This window comes from Dicentrarchus labrax, unplaced genomic scaffold (assembly GCF_905237075.1).
Source record: "Dicentrarchus labrax unplaced genomic scaffold, dlabrax2021, whole genome shotgun sequence".
NCBI lineage: Eukaryota > Metazoa > Chordata > Actinopteri > Moronidae > Dicentrarchus > Dicentrarchus labrax.
The window spans coordinates 14170909-14183916 of NW_026136717.1; the positions used below are offsets into that span (position 1 = coordinate 14170909).

General features: G+C 44.6%; 2 protein-coding genes across 4 annotated transcripts; one reads left to right on the forward strand and one right to left on the reverse strand.

Moving 5' to 3' along the window:
• Nucleotides 1-156: 156 nt before the first annotated feature.
• efs (embryonal Fyn-associated substrate) lies at nt 157-9321 on the reverse strand. 3 transcript variants are annotated; one of them, XM_051428749.1, is made up of 8 exons: nt 9186-9321; nt 8473-8685; nt 6325-7659; nt 6029-6148; nt 4159-5094; nt 3866-3937; nt 2630-2887; nt 157-2455 (listed from the first exon to the last, which is right to left on the reverse strand). In XM_051428749.1, exons 2-8 carry the CDS (start codon nt 8482-8484, stop codon nt 2270-2272), a joined length of 2919 nt encoding a protein of 972 aa, XP_051284709.1. In that variant the 5' UTR covers nt 8485-8685; nt 9186-9321; the 3' UTR covers nt 157-2269. The 3 variants fall into 3 exon arrangements, with proteins under 3 accessions (XP_051284709.1, XP_051284710.1, XP_051284711.1); XM_051428750.1 differs by having other exon boundaries at nt 8473-8706; nt 9186-9320; XM_051428751.1 differs by lacking the exon at nt 9186-9321 and adding an exon at nt 8943-9065.
• dhrs4 (dehydrogenase/reductase (SDR family) member 4) lies at nt 9302-12948 on the forward strand. The gene is made up of 9 exons (XM_051428772.1): nt 9302-9866; nt 10187-10302; nt 10543-10720; nt 10857-10958; nt 11121-11191; nt 11281-11332; nt 12098-12232; nt 12340-12395; nt 12487-12948. Exons 2-9 carry the CDS (start codon nt 10190-10192, stop codon nt 12599-12601), a joined length of 822 nt encoding a protein of 273 aa, XP_051284732.1. The 5' UTR covers nt 9302-9866; nt 10187-10189; the 3' UTR covers nt 12602-12948.
• The last annotated feature ends 60 nt before the right edge of the window (nt 12949-13008 follow it).

Consider the following 13008-nt stretch of genomic DNA (forward strand, 5'->3'; position numbering starts at 1 on the left):
GCAATTTTAAAAGTTTTTATTTGGAGTTTGAGTAGTCTAGGAAAAAGTAAGGTCTGTAGAGTAGAACATGCACCAATTATTGTTTTGGCACAGCAAATAGAGACAATAAATAACATTTTTTGACAGACTAATATTGAAATCAATGATCCAAACGCATTTGTTTAATTGCAAAAGATGTATTTGTGCATTCTGAACAGGAATACAAGACAGACATCAAATGTAGTGTTAAAAGTAAAAGAGATTTAGGTCTTCTTACTGTAAGAGAAAATCAAAGATTCACTTCTATACCTCAGCAAATACGGATAAACAGACTCAGAACTGAGTTCACATAGTGTAAAAAAACTTTCTTGTACAAAAGAAAATACAGCCGTATCTTTGAACTGTAACATATTTTTCGGAAGCAAAAAACAAAACTTTTGTTCGTTGTAAATTACCCAGAAAAATCACCCCAGGTGAAGGATGTGCATATATAAAATCTGAGCAAATTAAAGCCATGCAAACTGGAAAGCAAAGAACAAAAAATTGACCATAATAAATACAGAGTTAAAGGTTACTTGCCGATCATGCTCTCCTCATACATACAGTATAGAGCCTGTTTTGGCAGGCAGGTATTTATTAAGTAATACTTCAAACCTCCACAAGGTGTCACTGCAGCAGGGAAAATGTAAAAGCAGGAAGATAAGAGTATTCTTCAAATAATGATTTAAACTGAGCCAAACAACTGATTATGCAATGCTCTGGTGATACTGATTTTAAATCTGAAAAATAAAACTTGAATATAAAGTTAAGAAACATGATTGACAATACAGAAGATAGATCTTAACACTATTATAATCAAGCTTTGTTGAGCACCCTAAAGATGAAGCTGGTGTTTGTTTACAAGTTAACATTTGTAGTGTACATGTGAGAAAACCTCATGTTTGTTTAACGTCCAGTCTTCCAGACTAACATATTGCATCTGATTGACGGGTATAAATGAAATGAGAGGTGAGAAAGTAATACAGTGGTCTGAGATAGAAAACAGGTTTTCGTTTTGTTGGATTTGAAACAAAATTGTCCCATTTCAATCAACAAGTGAGCTGTGCTTGATTTTACCGTTTCTACTAGGGCTAGGCGATATGGTTAAGCTCTAGTACAAATACAGTGAACGGTTTTCCACTGCTATTCTTTACATTATTACTGAATTATATGTATATAATACCTGGTCTTAGTGTCTACAGTACGCCGACATGAAACCATCAAAGCAGCTTGCAACATCTTGCAGGAAATAAATATGAACTGCAAAGAGCATCAAAGCAATTTAAGCATGCAGATCACAACAAGACGTGTGCAGACAGGTGAGCTCGGTCAACTGGTTTATTATCCATTTCCAGGCTACCACGTGACTGTGGGAAAGAACAGGATGAGGCAATTTTCCCACCCAACTATCATTATTCACTCAAGTCGCTGTATTGATTCTCAGATATTATCTCTGTCTGGCAGACTTTTATTTTTCTTCATGAGGTGTGTAAGACTGCATGAATGTAAACTGACATGTGTTGAGAGATGATTCTTGTAATCCTCAGGCAGTGGATTACACGCTGTACTGCAGTTAATCTCTGCTTTTTAGTGGAAATGGGTACTACACAAAACACAACACATACTTGCACAGATTAAGAATGGAAGTCGGGCAAGCTTCCTTCTCCACACCCTATTCCGTTTCTCCCATATTAAGCCCCAAACACTCGATATGCTGCTTCAACAGCCTCAGAATGAGAATCACAAAAGGCCTTTCAGGTATCACAGTAAAAAGTAGGCCAGAACCAGGATGTAAGGCCTCCTTCTGTGCTATTTTTGGAATAGGGGGATGGCTAAATAAATAGAGGAGGGAAGGAAGTGGCTATCATATGAGGGGAAGAAAATATGGCAAAACACAATAAAGCAAAGCTCCCAAGATAAGCAGTCCCCACGGACACTCAAAGCCATGGCGGGGCTTAAAATATTCAATAAGTTAACACTCAAAAAGACAAGTGTGCCTGGTGTCAAAGTACAGAGGTCAGTATATAAACAAAGGCAAACCAACACACACTTGGAGGACAGAACCAACACAGTCAAAACCCAGCTTAGTAACAGCTGCAGCGAAGGTCCTTGTTCCAGGATTCAACTTCGCTTGCTTCAATCCCATTCGAATGAAAAGGTAATGAGAGAGTCTGACAACAAATAAGGCATTTCAAAGAGGGAAAATATACGTGTAGTGTAAACAAAGTTTTTAAGCAAGTGATATGAAATATCATGAAGATATTTCTGCCAGACGCTGGAGCAGAGTGGAGAAGCCAGCTGCTTGCTGGGAGAGCTCAGCTACGCGGTCCACCATCTCCTGGGTGGCGGATACTGATGGGTAGTTCTGTGCAGCACCCTTTGTTGCAACGACAACTGACTTCAAGGCCTGGCAGAGTCGTCCCCCCGAGGTTGTGATCTGAAGTACAGAGAAGAAATGAAAGCAGAATTAATGCACAGTTTGTTTGTTTTGTTATTGTCCATTAAAACAAAAACATGTTTGTCTTCCTCAGGACGGCTATAATCTGTGCATTTTTTCCTCAGCATACAAGCTGTGTCTCATGACTTCACGCAAATAACATCGTACACATACCTTGGCCCGGAGGTCGGCAGAGGAGAGAAGGCGGGAGAGCGTGTCCCCAATGAACACCAGCTTGTGTGCCGTCACAATGAGACTCTTCCCTCTGGCCACGAAGATGCGGGGCGGTTGGTTCCCCTGCACGCTGCTGAAGAGCACATCGATGGCGTCTGCCAGGCAGGAGAGGTGAGCGAGGCTCTGAGAGGAATAAAAGGACAGCAGCTCCGAGTCCTCCAGGGAGAGGGACACCGGCAGAGCGGGTGATGGGGTCAACTGTATGAGGAACGGTGAAATTAGTATATGTAAAGGAAAGTCATGCTACAGAGTCAAATATGTCACTGCTGCTAAATGTAGCATTTAAATATAATGTACTATAACATAACAAAATGAATGGAAAGTAACAGAAATAACACAGGAAGATAATAAGTGAGGTTTGCTTCTCACTGATGGCCACAGAGGTGTATAACTGTGTTTATGTAGTATAGGACATGTGCAGTCAGACACGTTTGTCGTGTTTACAACTGAACTTAAAAGCCAGAGAAAGTCAGACACATACACATACAGTACGTCAGCCAGTGGCACTGTTAAAGGAATGAGTTGAATGAATGCTTTTCTGTCACTTTCTGTCCTGAAGTCTCCATTGTATGTAAGGCAAGATTGTGAGGATTCACAACTGACTTCTTGTTTGACGTCTATGGCGTAACCAAGTAATCGAGCAGGGAGTAGAAAAAAATGCAGACTGAGTGATAAAACATGACCTCAGTCTGAAGCAACAGAAGGCAAAACTGATTAAAGAGATAACACAAGACAATACGTGATTGTAAATATTGCTAATGTATGTTATGACAAGTCAACAGCTGTCGGCCTTGGATTCAAATGAAAGCTTTTGAATGTTACAAACAAACTTTCTTAATCTCCATGCACGATGGATGGATGTACAGACTCAGCAGACAGAAATCAACCGGGGATAATCTGATATTAAGTCAGGTGGCTTTGGGTAAGCATAGTAAGCGTAGACTAAAGATAGGTTTCGACCCACATCAGAAGGCAAAGAGCTGCTGCAAGCTGGATTAATGAGTCACTGTGCTCATTAGTAAACAGAGCGCACTGTGAACAGAGTGAATCAATGACTTATCTGTGCAGACTTGCTGCGTGTGTTTCTGTACAACAGAAACTGCTAAAGAATGACAGCCTGTGGATCGTAGCTAAGGATTATCTATATGGAGGTAAAATACAGTGGAAGAGACTCACTCTCGGCTCTGCAGTAATAGTTTGAGTTTGTCCGTTCTCAGTCAGGGCGTCAGGAGGTGGCTCGGGTTTACCCTTGTGTGGAAAGGAGAAAAGAGTCAGGCAATGTTTACAGATGCATTTACAATCCATGTTTGGCTGTTTTGTAATGTGCACTCATGATAAGAAAGAATAGAAACCAGCAAAAGGTACAGAGTTGTTGAAGCACAAAAAACACTAATTGAAACTAGCCTGCAAAAGTCAAATGTTTCACACATGCTGTTTTACAATTAATTAATTTCATCATGAAAGCTAACCTGCAGTTTGACGTATCCGACACTGTCTCCAGTAGGCACTGGGGCAGGGATGGGGGTCAAGCCGATCCCTGCGTACTCATTGCTGGGGTCATCTTCTCCATCATCAGGGCCCACTGTCAGCGTCACAGTCGATGGAGTCGGGGGCAAGGGGAAGGCGGGTTGAGGGGTTGGGGGCAGTGGCCTCTCCTGGATCCAGCTACCTTTACGGGAGCCCATCCCACCTCCTGAAGACTTCCCGTCAGGCACTGGGAGCGCGGGCAATGGCCTGCGGGACAGGGAGTCTTGGGAAGGCAGACGGGGTCGGCCCTGAGCCTGCAAGAGGAGGGCGCTTTCTTCGAGGGACCGCTGGACCAGCAACAGGAGCCCTTCAGATGGAGGAGCGTTACCAACAGCGGACAGCGCCGGAAGAAGGTCCGACAGACGAGCCCATGCCTGCTGAAGAGGTGGCGGAGGATCATCTGAATGACTGGCTTTCCAGGTCGACAGGATTTCTGCCAGCGAGGTGGCTAAATCCCGTGACGACAGAGTGGAGGCCGAGCAGGAGGTTGTGCTCAGCACCGCGTGAACAAGGCTTGAAAGCGAGGCTCTCCACTGCACGTCACCTGAACCGTTGCTAGAGACCGAGAGGCGGCGAGTAGAGGTGGAGGAGGATGACAAAGAGTGAGGGAGGACATCCACGGTCAAAGCAGGCATGTCATAGATGCCACAGTCGGGCTCAGAGGAGTCCCGGTTATGACCTCCGCCGTTGGCTCGTTTCTCAGGTCCGGGGACACGATACACTTGTCCCGCATCCTCGCCAGTGAGGCTAGTGGTGGACTCCCCTGGGCCCAGAGGAACACCAGGAAGGGTTGGGACACTGTATACATCGTCATCAACTTCATCAGGCTGGACATCTGAGGTGGACACATTCAGAGTGATGGTGGGGACATCATAGACCTACACATTGGGGAGAAGACAGAAGGAATGTTTTGAAATGTGCTGTTATGATTATGATTGTGCGGACAGAGGATAATTTCTATGAGCAGTGACACAATGTATCCATTGTACCATAACACCATATGAGGTTTCTGTGTCAGTGCTGCATTTAAGGCCAGCTTCATCCACAATAGAGTAGCTACGCAGAGTTTGAAACAATACAAGTGTTGCGTGCCGTGAGTTCAGAAGACTTTAAACCTTGCATGTGCATGGGTTATCAGGCTGAATTAATGTAAGTGGGCAGAGACACATTTGTCCTCTTAAACAGCCATGTGTAAGAGCAATGAGTCTGCAGTCCATATACAGTATTTAAAAAGGCAAAGAAAAACAAAATAATCCAACAGCTGGCAGACATATCCAAGTAACATTAATGAGGGGACCACTGGGGGAAGGGTGCTGGTGGTATGGCCTTGACATGGCCCTGACAGATGGGTGTGACTGAGAGAAAATAGCAGCAGCATTTGGACTGGATAGACAGGCTCCCACAGCAGACAGAGACAGGTGTGGCCTCGCCTTGAAGGGGGGCAGGGACACAGAAGGATGTTGGAATGTGAGAAGAAATGGCGACAGGGTGTTTGATAGTCATCTCTTGTTAGTGAACCGCTTCACTTGTGCAGACATGAAATCAACGGTTTGCTACAGTTCACAGATCATCTTTGGTAAACCATAACTTCCTTTATTCACTAAACCCTTTTTCTTCGCTGTATGAAAGCATATGCACATGGTAGTTAATACTGTTTTAGATGGTGTTTAAAGCCTTCCCCTCAATTTACAATTTATGGTAGTTATTAATGTGAGGGGAGATTAAACAGGACAAGATATACCTAAAAGGAAACTCCCTTTTAGAAAACAGGTTCTTATAAGATCTGTGGTTCAGTAAAGATGCTGTCTTTACCTCCGTCTCAGAGTCGGTTTGTGGTGGGACATAGCGAGGGGTGTCATAGATGCCATCATTGTCATCGAGGCCAGATGGGACTGGACGCTGCCACCTGCCACTGGGAGGGGTGTCATACACCTACAAAGGCAACAAAAGCACAAAACCAAATTATGATTACAGGCCGTGGTCAAAACATGTTGAGGAAACAAGTAAATCCACATCACCCACAAACTCTGTACGAAATACATATATAATTAATTTCTAGGCAGAGCAAATGTTTCAACAGTGCGGTACGAGAAGCAGCCGTCACATACCTGATCATCCACGGGATCCGAGTAATCCTGATTTTCTCCCTTTTTGTTCTGCACATTGCGTTTTTTCTCTAGGCCATTATGCGTCCCGTCCTCTTTACTCTGAAGAGTTCCCCTCTGTTTGTCCACCTCTTGTTGCAGGTTTGAAGGAGTGACCTGAGCAGTGGGTTTGGGGGCAGAGTTAGAATCAGCTGAGGATGGCGCTGCTTGTTGTGCATCTTTTCTGGTGACTCCCCTCACAGGAGGTGCTGGTGGAGGAGGTTTGCGAGCAAAATTTGGTGATCCAGGAACCCTGATCTGCCCTGCTCTGACCAGCAAAGGGGACCCTCGGTGAGAGGCCAGGCCAGGTTTTCCTCTGGCAACAGCATTGTTGGGTGACACTCCCTTGAGCAGAGGTCTGGGGGATGCTTGGGCAGGGGATAACTGAGATGGGTGCTGGTGGGCCAAAACTGTAGCTGAAGTCCTATGAAGGCTTGCTCCCACAGGTGTGGGTGTTTGGTACATCCCTGGTGTGTCCTGGCTCACCTTTGGCTGAGGCGTACTGGGTGATCCACAGACTATGGAGGGGCCATTAGAGCAGACAGCGGTGGCCACAACTCCTCCTGTTGGGGATTGGTAAACATCGTCACCTGCGAGTGGTGTACCTTTGGGCACCAAGTAACAGTCGTCTGTGGTTAGTGTTTCTCTAGGGACTAAATATGTAGTGTCCTCTGGTTCATCCGCTGCCCTCGGCACTCCAGTGGGGGCGAGGTACACAGACTCTGAAGCCATGAGAGCTCCTGGCTGCCTGGCATGCTGAGCTGCTAAAGGCATCGGACTTACTGGAGTCTGATAAAGTGATCCTGTCATGTCTGTGCCTCGTCCTCTCAGAGAGGGTGAGCGTGGGCGCCCCGCCACCCCAATGTCCCAGTCAGGCCTGGGCCGTGTGCCAGAGCTGGAGTGCGAGCGTGGGCGCCCGCCCTCAACTCTTCGAAGCTCCCCAGGCCTTGAGACAGCTACAGCTCCTCGTCCCTCACCCACACCTGGCGGCGAACGGTACACTCCATCTATGTCCTCTGCACTGCCGCTGACAGCAGTCCGGGCCAGTGGGGAACCAGGCGACAGGTAGACAGAGTCCTCAACAGAGCCGTGACGGTCTGAGCCTGGGGGTGGGGCAGTCTGGAGGAGTCGAAGGCGGTTGGCAGGGGCAATGCCCTGTCTGCCATGCAGGGAGCAGAGCCACCAGCCCGGACCGCCACTCTGCTCTTGTTCAAGAACCATCAGGATGTCACCCTTCCGGAAAGCCAGCTCCTCCGGGCTCTCTGCCGTGTTGTCGAACAGCGCCTTTGCCAATACAGTCTGAGAAAGAGTGCGAGACAAGAGTAGAAATCATACACGGGCCCTCTCATTCAGTAAATCACACACCAAATGGCCACATGAAAGTAGGATTTAATCGACAAGAATACATTCACACAAGCTAGTGTCTCACATCTGCACGCCACAAACAACCAACTACATTGACATGGCAATGCCAAGTCAGGAGTATAAAAAGGTTTATTGTTTAGAGCAGTTGAATGGAGAGTGAATAGGAGTGAATAGGGAAGATCTCGACAAACGTCCGCGTGAGGGAACGAGGGACAGGAAGATGGTGGGTGAACACACACAAAAAACTAAATTAAAAAACCTAACATCATGACGAATTTGAAATTCACAGCTGTGTCGGTAATGGTGAAGCAGAGAGAAAGAGGGGCACAGTAAGGGAGGATCAATGATCAAATGGACACAAGGGCTTAATGGTAATGAGCAGGATGAGAGGGAGGGGGGAGGGGACGAGAGGCACATCTGTCCCTTGCTGTTTAGGACTTAATTGCCAACCCAAAGCCAGAGAGTCAGGCCCCCTTTTATTTTCTAAACCAACCCCCTGGGGACAACTAGGCTCCATTGAGCCATGTGGGACCCCCTTAGAACAGTAATGGAGGCAATGAGGATCCTGATTAAAATAAATAGATATGGTGAGGGCAATAAACAAAAGCAAAAAAACAGAAAATAAAATGCTTTTTGATTCAAGTTTGCACGGATCACACGTGTCCATTATTTAGATACCATCCCAATAAGCACACACACACACACACACAGATTCATACAAACAAAAGAGACATGTACTGTACTCACGGAGACAGACATTGTTGCTAGAAGTTAACAGTTATGTCTCTGAGAAACTATAACTCAAGTGGTCCCGGTCAGTCGGGGTCATCCATCTAGATCAGCTGTGGTTCCCGTGGACGTGTGGGTCGCCAGAGACACTCGGTGCAGAGGCACAGCTGGGTCTGGGCAGGACACATCTCCAAGTCCGAGCGCCTCGTCGTCTCCGCCTTCATAAGGATCCTGCAATCCGCCCAGAAACGCCTTTTACATTCACTTTTAATATAAAAAAACAAAAACACCGACACCAACCTCAACTCACAACGTTACAGGACACACGTGAAATGAGAAGCTGAGGCAGTGGCAGGCAGACAGGCAACACCTGTCTGTCCTTTCCACGCCCAGTAACGTTACGTTGAACGCAACCCGTTCGGCGAAAAAGCTAACGTTAGCTTAGCATCGTAGATAACTAAGCGGCGTCCGCTCGCTATCAAACATACCTCGCACAGTTGAGTGTGTGTGCCCGCTGGTCGTGTTGTACGCTCACTCGTTTTGACCAGTGGCGCTGGCTATGTTGTCGCGGCCTAGCTTGCTAACATTATCTGGATAAACGTCTGGTTTATCTCCCATCGCCTTTCGCTGCTAACGCTAAAGTTCAGTTCAAAACAACAATGGCACCGCCGGGTATCAACCGCTAAAGCAGACGTATTTCACAAGAAAAGCAGCCGTTATAAAATAGTTACCTTGCATCTTTTTCTTTTTTCTTACTGCCGACAAACTTCACATCGGCGTACAGTCCGTGAAACGTAAAAAAAAAAAAAAAATCACTTCTTTTCAGGCGTGAAAATCTGTGGCCATCGGCGTTCAATCATCTTCAGCGATGACAACAGAAGTAGCCCCGCCCCCTCAGAGGTTTACGCAGTCCACTGATCTGATGGCGTAACGTGAGTGTCGACGCCACTCTTTAGACCCATCCACCGTCTGTGAGATCGTGTAGGACCCCGCAGCTCGGTGTACGCTGCCTGTGCGTGATTGGTTAGTTTTTTTTGTGGGTTGCGTTTAAAGACGTCCGAATTTGGCAGTTACCCAAAAAAAAAAAGTAGGCTGTTAATTGAGAAAAACAAAGACAAAAAACATGTGCCCAAAAGTGCTGCTATCATCGGACGGTACTAAAAAAAAAAAAAGAAATCTAAATTCTCTAAACAAATGGCATGATTGTTTTTAATGGGCTCGGTTGTACGAGCAGCGTATTGCGTTGGGCTGCTTGTTGTGGGCTTTTATTTTGACAGCTGGACTCTTACCCGGAACATACTGTCTGTAGCGAGTAGCAGCACTTGGATCGTCGGTAGTCAAAAGTCCAGACCGGTCATTTGACAAATTCTACTTCTGTACAACCTCATGTTCAATTTTGCATAAACTGCAGGGTGAGATAATGCTCCCGATCACATTTACATGCTTGCATTTGTTACTTATACAATTTAGCCCACTGCGTAAAAGCATAAACTTGCATAAAGTTGAGCGAGTCTGCCTTTGATCAAGTGTTTTATCATTGATTTAGAGTCACCGTGGATCAAAACGTGTATTATTACTTTTAAGTGACTATTATAAAAGCGGTTCCCAACTTCTTTCACTATATCTCTCAGCACTCAGCTTGTGCACAGCTGCTGTCAAAGTCCACATGACCTCTGCCCTAGTTACCCAGTGTTTTCTTTAAAAGATATGTGTGGCCATTCTCTGTTCACAGGTGATGTTTAGGAGTGTATTCAGGTGCCTTAGGACCAATCCTGTTGCTGGCCAAAGGACTATGTCTCAAAGCAGCCTTGCTGGAAAGGTAGCTATAGTGACTGCCTCCACAGATGGGTAAGAGATACACAATTAAAGTCTATACTGGCTTTAAATACACAGAACAGCAAGAAAAAGGCAGGTATAGCAATCTACACTAGTTTGTGATCTTTTGAGCAAAGCCCAGCAAAGACAAACTCTCTCTCTATATATATATATATAAAATAAGAACATCATGTAACACAGCTACAATACACTGATGATAATAACAGCTGTTACACACTCGATCTTTTACTGAGATGCTCTTCTCCTCCTCAGAATCGGTCTAGCTGCAGCTCAGGCTCTGGGGAAGAGAGGAGCCCACGTGGTGGTGAGCAGCCGACGGCAGGCCAACGTGGACAAGGCTGTGGCACTGCTGAAGAGCCAGAGCATCCAAGTGACTGGGACCACCTGTAATGTTGGCAAGGAAGAAGACAGAGAGAAACTGGTTCAAATGGTGAGTAGTTTTATTTTATCAACCTGTATGTGGGTTCTCAGACAAGTTGGAGTTGCATGCTCAGTAATTATCAGGTTGTCTGTAATTCATTTGACTCATAAGTTAAATAATTAGTCTCCTTCTGTGTTTGGAATAGACTCTGGATCAGTGCGGGGGCATCGACATCCTGGTGTCCAACGCAGCAGTCAACCCTTTCTTTGGAAACATCATGGACTCCACAGAGGACGTCTGGGACAAGGTACACATTACACATAAAGTAAAAGTCAGAAAAGAATAAAGGAGTGTTCAGATGAGTCTGTGGCTCCAATTATTCGCCTTCCTTTCATTTATTTTAACAGAGGGATTGTTTTAATTGTGAAAATGATATATTTGGCGCGATTGTTCCTTCATTTCTTTCTAGATCCTGTCTATAAATGTGAAATCATCCTTCCTCATGACTAAGCTCGTGGTGCCTCACATGGTGAAGAGGGGGTGAGTGGCAACTTATCTGACAAGTATTTGTCAGAAATGGGAATAAACCTCTCCACTGTATTTTTGATGCATCTGTATTTTTTCTTCCAGGGGGGAAATGTGGTATTTGTGTCATCGGTGGCAGCTTACCAACCAATGCAGGTCAGTGAGAGTATGAGCAGATAGGAAAGATGTATGTGAGTGTTAACAGAAACCTTGTTCTGAATTGTTTTGCACCCACTAACTTAGTTTTACTTTGTTTCTTACTGTTACGCTGAGCTACACTGAGTCAAGTCCATGAGTCAAGAGTTGTTTTTCCTGTAATACATGCTGTAAAGTAAGACCTGCATTTAAACTAGTGTGTTGGTCTTTAATTACCACCCCACTTTTGTGGACGATCCACTCATTAGACCCGTATATTTTTAGCACCAATTTTTAGACTGCCTTGAAGGTAGGGAGACACCATATTTTTTTAGGGTTTTAATTTAAGGTTAATATTTTGAGGACTGGGCATTTTAAAAAGATGAGCATTTAATCAGCAATACATATTTTACATGTTAATATTAATTTAGCTTTACATAGTGCTAACCGTCTGTGGAATAGTGGGTTTTAAATATGTTAAAAACTGTCTTTGGCTTCATCACACAGAATTAAAAACAGTTAAAAAAAACATGTTAAATCCAGCTGTAAGATGTAGAAATGATTTTGAGGTGACAAACAAACTCCTGACAAAGTTCAGGTTATACTGTAGACTGCAGGTATTCAGGGGGTGCTAAGTTTATTTTTAACAGCTTGGTTTCTTGTTTTGTTGTAATTCTATAAACTTAAACACTTGCTGTAGTGTACGTGTGTGTGTGTGTGTGTGTGTGTGTGTGTGTGTGGTGTGTGTGTGTGTGTGTTATGGACACTGTGTCTCTGTCTCTGCAGGCCCTGGGTCCTTACAGTGTGAGTAAGACAGCCCTGCTGGGTCTGACCCGGGCGCTGGCTCCCGAGCTGGCTGACAGTAACATAAGAGTCAACTGCGTGGCCCCCGGTGTTATCAAGACCCGCTTCAGCTCTGCGGTGAGGAGAAAAACACACTCTTTGTGACATACACTCAAATCCTGTGTTGTATTGTTCTCATATGTTAGAGCTTACACAGTCACATGAGTTGTCTTTCATCTACTCAGTTATGGTCAAACGAAGACATCATGGACGAGTTCAAAAAGCAGCTCAGCATTAAAAGGTACAGCTCACACTCACATGGTCACTAATATACCGTACTAGGCACACATACACCATGTTTCACATTTCCTTTTGTTTTTTTTCCCCTTTAGAATTGGAGAGCCGGAGGAAATTGGTGGAGTGATTGCTTTCTTGTGCTCTGAGGAGGCTTCCTACATCACTGGAGAGACGATCACAGTGACCGGAGGGATGGCCTGTCGACTCTGAAGATCACATTTGCATTTGATTGTGTGTGTTCAGTGTAAATATACAGTATGTTATGATTATGATTATATTTTTATTACATCCACTACTCATCTGAAGTGCACAGCCAGATTAAAGCTGGACTAGATTAATACTTAAGAAACCTTAATATAACCAATTATTAAAGATTGTTGGGGTCTTTTAAGTGGCTGATGTTTTGTTTGTGTGAAGATTTCTAATCAAGATATTGAAATGTATAAAACATTCCTAAATAACACCCACAGACCAGGAATGTCCATTCTGATAGCTGTGATAATAAATGTTATTCTCCATCTGATAAATTGAAATTAAAAATTACATTTCTAAATAAATGGCTATTAAGTTTTTCAGTGGCCTTCAGTCAATGAGAGAAGCTCCTGGTTGATATCAGA